At 41.5% G+C, this 12560-nt stretch overlaps 1 protein-coding gene across 1 annotated transcript; it reads left to right on the top strand.

Moving 5' to 3' along the window:
• Nucleotides 1-1987: 1987 nt before the first annotated feature.
• LOC131247168 (acyltransferase GLAUCE-like) lies at nucleotides 1988-4781 on the top strand. The gene is made up of 2 exons (XM_058247600.1): nucleotides 1988-2005; nucleotides 3903-4781. Exons 1-2 carry the CDS (start codon nucleotides 1988-1990, stop codon nucleotides 4779-4781), a joined length of 897 nt encoding a protein of 298 aa, XP_058103583.1.
• Nucleotides 4782-12560: the final 7779 nt, after the last annotated feature.

Here is a 12560-nt window from a genome sequence, read left to right as displayed (position 1 = left end):
TCAGGTTATCCAGCGCGCAGGTGCGGGCGTGTTTGATTTTCCTGTGAACTGGTAAATACCGCGTAAAAAAGTAATAATTATATCCTTATGCGTTTACAACATACTTGATTTGACTGCTTACTTTTTGACACGAAAACCAAGAATATTACAAGATATATGCGGGCCCCACTGCGATGTATTTCTCTTATCCACACCGTTCATCCAGTATTCAAGTTGAATTCATAGCATTAATAAAAACTTGAGGCATAACCAATATTCAAGAGGACCACGTCATACAAGGCTACGTAAGTGTTGGATCTGCTTCATTTTTTGCTCCAAAATATTGTAATAAAACATATGGATGGAATGGATATATTATATGCATTACCTTGCAGTTCAAAAATTAAAATTACCTCTCTTGAATCAATTTTAAAGGCACAAATTCTTCCAAACAAGGTTAAATCGTAATAATTACTATTTACCGTGCATTTTCCATTCCTTCGAAAAAACGAACAGGCAGTGCGCACACCCCTGTGATAGTCGCGGGAAAGAGGAATTACACAGGTTTGAGGCTGTGGAAAGTGCGGCCCATTTTTCGGTGATCCAGACCGTTGGTATGTTGAGTCCCAGCGTGGATGGAGATTATTATTGAAAATATGCCATATTGGAAGATTCGCAATCAATATTATAACTTTTTTTGGTGAACGTGACCCGTTGATTTATTTCTCCTTGGCACGGACAATAGGGAAACTTTTCAACGAGATGAGGAAATCAGCCTCATCTTCACGATGGGGCCAAGGTTCGTACGGGTGGGATGTCCTGAGTGGAAGCGGATTGCGTAATGAGTAAACTCTGTGGGGCCCACTGTAATTTAAGTATTTTATCCAGTCCGTCCATCCATTTTATCAGACAATGTTAGGTCTTGAGGCTAAAAATGAATAATATTAACAGCTCACCTGTACCACACCACAGGAAACAATGTGAATTGAATGTTTACCGTTGAAATATTTTCGTGGGCCACAGGAATTTTGGATCAAGCTGATATCTTTGTTTGCCATTCATCCGTGTCTTTTTTATCTTATTAACAGGTTGGATGACAAACAAACATCACTGTGGGCCCTAGGAAGGTTTCAACGGTAGAAATCATTATTCCCACTGTTTTCCGTGGTATGGTCTACTTGGGCTTTGTAAATCCTTTAATTTTAGGATGGACCTCTAAAATGAGCTGGAAAAACGGATGGACGGTGTAGATAAATTACTTATATTCACGGTGGGCCAAATAGACCTTACCAAATAGGATATAAGCGTACTGAGTTACTCGGTACGCAATCTGATTTCGTCCGAAGCATGTCGTACGTCTCTACGAAAACGGGGTTAATGTTTTGCAGTGCTAAGTTAGAGACAGTTGACTCCGCTTGCACACAAGGCTGGCTCTTTTTCTGATATGTGCTAATAAAAAGGCTTCCCAGAGACCTGCCTAGGATGCAGGTTTTTCAAATGGAGGCTGGCCCGATTAAATAAACTGGCTGGGCACGGACTGTCTCGGGTGTATCCCGTAATCTACACTGACGCAGGAGAGCACGTGAGGTTGAGTTATATCTTTCTCAAAAGGATAATTATTTTCAATCCAGGAAACTTCTCTAAACTTCTCAAAGAGATTTCTCGAACCCACAAGAAAATAAAGTAAGAAAAATAAAAATAAATTCTAATAAATTTAAAATTAATTAATAAGTAACTAAAAATAAGTTCACGGCCTTTTATATAGGGATACCATGAGAGATAAATCAGAATCAAACTACAATTAAAACTCTTAAAATTCACGACTTACTATAAATATATATGGTCGCGGTGTCTGCTAGCAAGTTTCCTATTTAGCTTCACCATGTTGTTCTCTTAATTTTTTTAAGCTCCTTTTGCATTTGGCGCAACTCTTAAAGCCCAACAAATGAAAAGTTATAATCAAACTAAAACTTATTAGTTATAATAAAAATTGAATTAAAATAGGGAAATGACCATCGATTTAGTGGTATTTCGCATATCCAACTTGGGCAACCCAGTGTAGCCGAGTTGGGTGGCTAAAGTAGCTCATTCGATCCCAAAATCATATATTTTACATCCAATAACTCATTTTAAATTGTGATATACACCTGATTTAAGGTCTGAAAATCCAAATTACTTCTATCATCGACCAAGTGTTTTTTGATCCATCCTGGCCACGTAACTGCCCACAATTCTCTCTACATCATAAACTGTCACTAGGATAATTGAATTGGTCTGTTGCATGAAAATATCACCCGATGGTGAGAAAAGCACTGAAGTGAGTTCTCCAAAACAACGATACATAAAATTAGGAGAACTCGGTAAATAATCCTAGTGAACAGGAAGATCTACCTTAAGCCAAGCTTCTTAAACACCGGACTCTGATGCAAAGGGTCATTCCCTGAGCTGAGAAGGACGACTACAATAAAGCAACGATCTCCAAGAATATCTCGCTCCAAATCAAAGGACTATATTTGACATAGTTAAAAATTATATTGACTGAGGCGAGCTGGGTGATTATTTTTGATGAGTATATCCAATATAAAATTCCAGCATATCTCTATATAATATATCCCTATAAAATGTCACAACATACATGATTTCAACATCTTATAAATACTATCACTGCAGATGAAGAGAGTGAAATAACAAAAAGATCCTTAACACAAGCGTGGCTTAAATATTTTTGTGTATTCACCTGACCGAGGCATACGAGGGTCTCAGCCGCATCACTGTTTTTTATATATCATCGCGTGGATATACTCGACAAGTCTATTTCTATAGGTGACTGCACCGGTTTCTATATTCAAGGGATAAAATAAATCATTAGACAGTTATCAGACAGGGTACACGTGCCAAGGACATGGCCTGAGCAGTGAGCTCTTGTTCAGATAATCCAAACCGTTCGCTTGTGTCTTCACGTGCAGAGTTTCGCGCGGGCCTATTGTGCCTGGTACCGCAGAAGGGAGGAATGGTAGGATCCTGAACCTACCGTTTGTTGCTGCCCACGATTCCTTGCACGTGGGCCCACTGCTTGGGGATCTAGATCGTTAACCTGATGGGCCCCATTGCGCACGGTGGATGACCCAAGCTTTTCACTGCTTGGTATATCTCAGCCCCTTCATCTATAACAATGTTACCTTGTTAGTATTCCCCACTGTGCGAGATCTGGTCTGTTCATCGGGTGGGACCTGACATGAATGGGCCCTGGTCCAAAAGTCCGGCTGCTCTGCTCATTACTGATTAGGTGGGTGAGGGTGGGCCTTTTGTCAACTTTTCTTAATACAACTCGCCCTTCTAATCCTAGAACTATCGTAACTGCTTGGGCCAGAAACATACACAATCATGTTCGGCCCACCTGATGAACGGCTCGGATCTAACATGCGTATTGCTTTGCACGTGGTTGGCATAGCATAGCTCTTACAGTGATGTCAATTCAATATCCACGTATGTAGTTCACGTGCAAAAGATCAAGACCCTTCATCTATTTGGCCCTACGCTGGACCAGAAACATACACAATCATGTTCGGCCCACCTGATGAACGGCTCGGATCTAACATGCGTATTGCTTTGCACGTGGTTGGCATAGCCTAGCTCTTACAGTGCTGTCAATTCAATATCCACGTATGTAGTTCACGTGCAAAAGATCAAGACCCTTCATCATGCGGCCCGATCCAGACCGTACATTATTCAAGGCGCAAGCCCCACCGCAACGCAGCTCACCCAATTCAAATGTGGAAGCTTAGCACTTGCAAGTCGCGCCAACCACTGCACCTTAGATGGCATTGCAGCCCAAGATCTGTGGGCCAACCTGGCCTCCCTCACACTAGGTGAAGGTATGATCATGCGGCCCGATCCAGACCGTACATTGTTTCTCAACGCAGCTCACCCAATTCAAATGTGGAAGCTTAGCACTTGCAAGTCGCGCCAACCACTGCACCTTAGATGGCATTGCAGCCCAAGATCTGTGGGCCAACCTGGCCTCCCTCACACTAGGTGAAGGTATGATCATGCGGCCCGATCCAGACCGTACATTATTCAAGGCGCGGGTCCCACCGATGATCATCCACACCCACTTCGAGTACTCGAAGCTTCTCGATTCAGATGCGTTGTTCTCCACGTGTGGCACTTGCAGCCACACCCTCAAGCAGCCCTCACCGCATCCACCCCACCTGGTATACATCTCATCAGATCGGATCGCCGGACTGAAGACGGACGCCCTTAGGGACGGCCGGCGCGTGAATTGCACCACATTCCACGTGATCGCCGCGCGAATATGGAAGGCGAGGAGCGTCGTGATGGGGCTACCGGATGATCGGATGTCCACCATGTTATTCCCAGTGGACGTGCGCCGACGGATGGTGCCGCAGCCGCCGCAAGAGCTCGCCGAGAATGCAGTTGTGCCAGGCTACGCACGTGCAAGTGTGCACGAGATCATGACCGATGGGGCCCCATTTCTGGTGGGGAAGGTGCAGGAAGGGCTAGATCGGCTGACTGATGATTATGTACGGTCAGGGATCGATTGGCTGGAGGAGAATAAGGGGGTCCCATGCAGGGTTGATAGCTTCTCTAAGGTGGCCTGGTGGAAGCTTGGATTGGAGGAGTTTGGGTGGGGCAAGGTCAGATCTGTGGCCCTCATCGATCTAAAGCCAGGATTGATTCTGTTGTTATCAGGAGACAAGGAGAAGGGTGGGATCAACATCTGCCTTGAACTGCCTCCTGATCAGATGAAGGAGTTCTACAAGCTTATGATGGAGGATTGACATTGGAGTGGTCATGATCTTAAATGTAGAGGTTGGTTACACTCACACGTTCCAATGCGGTACACGTGTGTGAGATACTAGCTGTTCATCAAGTGGGTCACACTGCTTAGTACCCAAGGCTAAAAATCTGTATGGTTCGCGCCTCAGGTGGGCCATAGTGTACAAAACATATAGATGGCTAGAAAAAGTTGTTTGGCACGTGTGGCAAACCTGAGTCGTGAAGAGTGTGGGCCACTTGATGGAAAGGTTGGATTTCGCATGCGTGTGCCGTTTAGCACGTGTGGTTGCCTGTGGTATGGATAGGCATTTGGTTTGACGGTTGATATCAATAAGCTTATGATGGAAGGCTAATGTGTTATGATGTTTTGGGGCTGCAATGTACGGACGGTTTCTTTTCTTGTTGTTTCCGGAGCGTACCAATCTCAAGTGCATACCGTACTCTAGTTTTACATTTGTACAGGTGGGGCCCATGAGTGAGGAACTGGACCGTTGGTTTGTTGGTACCCAAAGCTGATGGACCATTCCTCAAAATGTCCTCGATAGGACCATTGTAATGTTTAAATCAGTGGCCTGCAAGCAAACGGTGAAGAAGAGAAGTACAGCAATGGTCCATCCATTGTGGGTCCCACCGGACCAACGGTCTGATCTAGATCACTGAGTCATGGGACACGCGTGCAAACTGAGAGCGTGACTATAATGTGCCCATGTAGATTATATCATCTGGTCACTGGAGGAGAGAGATCCATATGTTAGTTGTGAAATCTAGTCAGTGGATAACAATTATATAGGTATTTTTTCACTGTAGACACCACCTTTACCTATCTTGCCAGCCTCGGCCGACCACAAACATTGATAACCAAACTAGACCCCTGCTTGTACTGACAAGTGACAACCTATTTGGGATGAAAATTACCCTGCTTTTTCACCCGCTTCTTACCTGAGCCCGAGGGTATTTTCATCCGTCCATACCTTAAAAATCGTCTTTGGTTGTCAAAGTTTTCCGTCGGCGAGAAAAATAATTATTCTTAAAAACTACATCTACTTTAATAATTATTTCTCATATGATCTATCAAATGCAGATTTCACTCAATACTTATAAGGGCCTATTCGATTTTCCATGATATATGTAAATCATAGTAAATAAGTAATTATTATTTTTTCACCTTGTTTGAAAATACGACAGTAATTCCACCTTCAAAATTGAAACAAAGGTGTTGACTTAAATATGTGGACCCCACCATAATGTATATGATATGTCCACATCATTTATCTATTTTCTTAAAACATTTTGGATCATGAATTGAAAAATGAGGCTGATCCAACACTCAAATGGCCAACAAGAAAGGAAACAACATTTTGGATCATGAACTGAAAAATGAGGCTGATCCAACACTCAAATGGCCAACAAGAAAGGAAACAACATTTTGGATCATGAACTGAAAAAAGAGGCTGATCCAACACTCAAATGGCCAACAAGAAAGGAAACAGCATTTTGGAACATAAATTGAAAAAAGACGCAGATCCAACACCCAAATGGCCAACAAGAAAGGAAACAGTGGCCTTGCTTCATCCATCATTGAAAGTTATTTTCTTCACTAGGCCCATGTTAAGGTTTTTTCATCATCTAACCCGTTCATAGGGTCACACACACATGGATAAGGGGAAAACACAAATATCAGCTTTATCTAAAACTTTTAAAGGCCCCAAGAAGTTTTTAATGGTAAGTGTTTGATTCCCGTTGTTTCCTGTGGTGTGGTCCACTTGAGCTTTGGATCTGCTTCATTTTTTTTGCTCATGCCATAAATTCAGCTGGCATAACAAATGAGTGGCATGGATAAGTAACATACATCACGATGGCCCCCACGTTAATGTTGTAAATTTCTTGATTTAAGTATTAAAAAAGTAAGTTGTCATATCCGTATTGAGAAAGATGTGGTAATTACCTAGGTAAATAATTATTACCCATTTAGATGGTAATTACACTTGAGCCGAAAAATGAGAAATTTCCAACTGTATGACCCATATATGGCCCACCAACCTTTTTAAGCCCACTTCTTTTTAAGCTTCCAAAAATAAGTCTCTGCTTTACGGACGCCTCTGCACATGACGAAAATGCTCTTGCTCTAAAAATATCACTACATGTGCTCTCTTACACGCAAACACATGTCCGAACTCTCCCTACCATCCCTAATCCTTATTTTCACCCATTTTCTTCGTGAAATCTCCATAGAATCCCCATCCGACTATCACATTACATCTTCCATCATCCACTCTACTCAAGGCGAACGGTTTTCTTTTTCTAAGAGGATGTGGATGCATTGATAAATGTGAGATCTTGAAAACTTGTCTCCGAAGAACGTGTTTCACATCAATGTACTCTTATTATTCTTCTCAAACAGAATTTTACTAATACGGTGGCGGCACGAGGTAAGGACGTTTAAATTCTTAACAAATTACCTAGAAGTTTGTAGTCAATTTCATGCATTGCTAAGTCAATTTTATGTGGTTATCCAATAAACTTCAAGAAGTTCGCGGTCAATTTAACAAAGTTTCGAGGTCAATTTCACTTAGCGCATGTTTGATTTTCTCAGGTAAATGTAAATGTAGTGGAAATGGGCAATAATTATTTCCCTGGGTAATTACCTTCGAGGAGACTGCCAAATATAAGTGGGGCCCACCATGATGTAGGTGGATTATCCACACCGTCCATCCATCATGATAATCGAATTTAGGTCAGGAGCCAAAAAATGAGGCAGATTCAAAGTTCAAGTGGACCACACCACAGTAAAAATGTAATCAAACACTTACCGTTAAAAACTTCTTAGAGCTGCTGTTTACTTTGGTGTGGGCCACTTGAATGTTGGATTTTTCTCATTTTTCATCTCATGCCTCAAAATGTTATGGTAAAACGGATGGATGATGTGGATATGTCATACACATGACAGTGTGGCCTACAAATTTATGCCAGTCATTTTGGACCCATTTTTCAAAGCAGGAATACGCTGCTATAGTCAAATAGGTGAAATTGTAATAATTGGCTATTTACTGGTATTTACATTCTCTTTGGAAAATCAAATAAGCCGTTAGTTCCCGGTCAATTTACTAAATTGATCGGTCAACTTCATGTACTACTTGGTCAAGTTCATGCATTTTACCTTCAAATTGTAGTGCATTTTTGCAATACGACCGTCAAATTTGTAGTGCCTTTTTTGTAGTACAATTGTGAATGTTATATATTGAATACATTTGTTGCTTGCTTTGAAACTGGGAATTTCATACCACTACGATTCAAATTTCACGGTCAATAAGACATTCCTTTTACGGTCAATTTTATGCACTTCACGATCAATTCCATTCACTTCACGGTCAAGTTCATGCATTTCATGGTTAATTCCATGCGAGTCCCCTTCACTTCACGGTCAATTCCATGTATTTCATGGTCAATTCCCTTCACTTCACGGTCAATTCCATGCGTTTCACGGTCAATTCCATGTATTTCATGGTCAATTCCCTTCACTTCATGGTCATTTCCATGCATTTCATGGTCAATTCCGGCGATTCCCCTTCACTTCACGGTCAATTCAATGCATTTCATGGTCAATTCCCTTCACTTCACGGTCAATTCAATGCATTTCACGGTCAATTCCCTTCACTTCACGATCAATGCAATGCATTTCACAGTCAATTCCATGCATTTTATGGTCAATTCTATGCATTTCACGGTTAATTCCATGCAATTCTATGCACTTCACGGTCAATTCCATGGATTTCACGGTCAATTCTCCTCACTTCACGGTCAATTCCATGCATTTCACGGTCAATTCCCTTGACTTCATGGTCATTTCTATTCATTTAATGGTTAATTCCATCGATTCCCTTTCACTTCACGGTCAACTCAATGCATTTAACGGTCAATTTCCTTCACTTCATGGTCTATTCTATGCATTTCACGGTTAATTCCACCGATTCCCCTTCACTTCGCGGTCAATTCCATGCATTTCACGGTCAATTCCCTTCACTTCACGGTCAATTGAATGCATTTCACAGTCAATTCCCTTCATTTCACGGTCAATGCAATGCATTTCACGGTCAATTCCATGCATTTCACAGTTAATTCCATGGATTCCCCTTTACTTCACGGTCAATTCCATGCATTTCACGGTCAATTCCCTTCACTTCACTTAGAAAATTGACCGATAAGTCGATCATATTCGAGCTAGTACAACAGTGTATTTCCTACTACTTGGTCAAATCCACCTTATACTTGTGAATACTAAACGAGTTATATTATTGTGTTTGTTTTCAGAAAATGGCTTCGATAATGATCATATGCTCATATGGTGGAGAGTTAGTAAGCAAAAACAATCGATACATGTACAAGGGTGGATACTCGAAAACTACTGTTGTGGGCATTGACACTACATATGATGAGCTTCTATCGAAAATGTACAAGATTGCGAAGAGTAGACCTGAGGATTATGATATTAAGTTGAAAGCATTGTTTCCCTGCATAAATGAATCAGTCCCTCCGATTGTAATTGAAGATGATGAAGATGTGAGAATGTTGTTGGCAGCACAGTTGAAGCATTCGGATCAGTACATCCCTTTATTCATCGAGACAATGAAGCGCGTTAACGAGGCAATACCCGAAGACTCGATGGCTTTCAGTGGTTTCGAACATGATGCCGCAGCAATAAGAAGTTTTGGTGAGGAACATATCTTAAAAGTCGAAGTAAAGGCACACATGTTCCTCTAAGCAACACCTCAGTACCCGAGCCGGCTCAGACATCAAACTTCATTACAAGTCAAGTGAGGTCGTCGGTTGACATGAATCTCATAAGTGAATATACGACATCACCTTCATTTACAAGAGTAGATTTGGCCTCAACATCCAACGCCATCAACATAAGTGGAAGTGACATTCCTTTGCCCGGGCAGGCTCGAACATCGGACTTCACCACCGGCCTTCCCATTGTGCCTTTCGAGGATGCTGGTTTCACCAATGCAGACCTGTCATTGTATTCACATCCACTTGATGACTTGATTGATATAGTTGTTGGCCAAACATTTAAGGACAAGAGCTGGTGTAAGTATGTGTTAAGCCAATTTGCAATTCGCAACAACTTTCAATACAAGGTCCTGTATTCCACATCCAAGAAATTCACCGTGGCGTGTATGGAAGATAAGTGTGATTGAAGGGTACACGCATATAAGGTGAATGATGTGGGGATTTTTAAGATTAAGACTTACACGTCCACACATATATGTGGAATGTCATACATGAAGAGTGATCATCGGCAAGCAAGCAGTAAGCTAGCCAGTGAACTGGCGGTCAATTGCATTGAGCAACGACTGTGATTAAGGCTGAAGGACATTATATTGGCAATGCAAGAAAAGTATAATATTCTTATTAGCTATAAGAAGGCATGACGCGCAAAAAAAATTGCAATCAATCGCGTAATGGGGTCTTATGAAGACTCTTACAAAGAACTCTTGATGTACTTGCATGAGTTGAGGATGGCGAACCTGGGGACACTGACCGCCCTGCTTGCGGATCAACAAACTGGGAGGTTCGAGAGATGTTTTGTTGCGCTCGGACAGTGCGTCAGAAGTTTTCGAACATGTCTACGAAGGGTCTTAGCCGTTGATGGGACACATCTAAAAGGTAAGTACAAGGATGTTTTATTCATCGCTATGACTTTAGATGGTGACAATCATATCTTTTTAGTTGCTTTTGGTATCGGAGAATCAGAGAACAGCAGCAGTTGGAACTAGTTTCTTACTTACCTCAATCGTTTGTTAGGCGATCTACTTGGTCTTGTGATCATATCAGATCGGCATAAAGGTCTAATGAAAGAAGTTCTCCAGTTCTTCCAAGTAGCAATCAATGGCTACTGTGCTTACCATATATACCAAAACTTGGTGGACACGTTCAAAGACAAGTCGTTAGAAATATACTACTGGCAAGCTATAAAGACTTGTAGGAGGGCTAAGTTTGAAAAATTAATGCATGATATCGAACTTGCCAATCCCTCGATACATGCATAGTTGAGGGAAATACGGTATGAAAAGTGGGCATCATCGCACTTCCCAAGAAAAAAATTCAATTTAGTCATTACAAACATAACTGAGTGCGTTAATGCTCTATTCAAAGAAGTGCGAGAATATCCCGTGACTATGCTGATAGAGACGATCAGATTGAAAATTCAAGAGATGTTCTATAAGAAAAGAGAATCAACATCATCATTCGTTGGACCGTTGACACTGTGGGCCGAGAAACAATTAAAGGATCTCATACCGAAGGCACGAGATGTTCGTTGTCATGCAATTTCTCGAGATGAATATTATATTATGGGAGAGTACAATCATACTGTCAAGCTCAATGAGCTTTCATGTACATGCCGCACATTTGAAGTACAGGGATTCCCTTGTTTTCATGTTCTTTCAGCGTCTATAAACTACAACCTTCCTCATTATTCATACTGCTCCCCGTTGTACACGGCGAGGAATTACTAGATCACATATGAAGATTTCGTGTACCCAGTACCAGACAAGAATCAATGGAAAATTTCATTAGCATTCAAGGATTTGTGTGCGAGTATGAAGTCACCGCTACAGAGGAGGGCAACTGGAAAACCGAAGAAGGCACGGATCCTTTCCCGTAAAGAGGAGAGAGCAACTAAAAAATGTGGACGTTGCAAACAAACAGGGCATAATCGTCGGAGTTGTAAATTTCCAATACATCCGGAATAATGTAATTTTTTGTGCATTTTTTGTAATACGACTGTGAATGTTATACATCTTTTGTAAGACGACTATAAATGTTATACATTTTTTGTAATACAAATGTGAATGTTATACATTTTTTTGTAATACGACTATGAATGTAATACATATGTTGATTCACGGTCATTTCCAAGCATTTCACGATCAATTCCTTTCACTTCACAATCATTTCCACTCATTTCACAGTTAATTCGCTTCATTTCACCATCATTTCCATGCATTTCACAGTCATTCTCGACAATTCCGTGTTGATTCACGGTCATTTCTAAGCATTTCACGGTCAATTCCCTTCACTTCACGGTCATTTTCACGCATTTCATAGTCAATTTGCTTCACTTCACGGTCATTTCCACGCATTTCACGGTCATTCTCGGCCATTTCGTGTTGATTCACGTTCATTTCCAAGCATTTCACGATCAATTCCCTTCACTTCATGGTAATTTTCACGCATTTTGCGGTCAATTCGCTTCACTTTACGGTCATTTCCATGCACTTCATGGTCATTCCCGGCCATTCCGTGTTGATTCACGGTCACTTCCACGCATTTCACAGTTAATTCGCTTCGCTTCACAGTCATTTTCATGCATTTCACGGTCATTCCCGGCCATTTTGTGTTGATTCATGGTCATTTCCAAGCATCTCACGGTCATTTCCCTTCACTTTACGGTCATTTCCACACATTTCATGGTCAATTCGCTTCATTTCACCGTCATTTCCATGCATTTCACAGTCATTTCCGGCGATTCCGTGTTGATTCACGGTCATTTCCAAGCATTTCACGGTCAATTCCCTTCACTTCACGGTCATTTCCATTCATTTCACGATCAATTTGCTTCACTTCACGGTCATTTCCAAGCATTTCACGGTCAATTCCCTTCACTTCACAGTCATTTCCACGCATTTCACAGTCAATTCGCTTCATTTCACCATCATTTCCATGCATTTCACGGTCATTCCCGGCGATTCCATGTTGATTCACGGTTATTTCCAAGC

This window comes from Magnolia sinica, chromosome 5, assembly GCF_029962835.1.
Source record: "Magnolia sinica isolate HGM2019 chromosome 5, MsV1, whole genome shotgun sequence".
NCBI classification, from domain to species: domain Eukaryota; kingdom Viridiplantae; phylum Streptophyta; class Magnoliopsida; order Magnoliales; family Magnoliaceae; genus Magnolia; species Magnolia sinica.
This window is presented reverse-complemented; position numbering and strand designations above follow the sequence as displayed.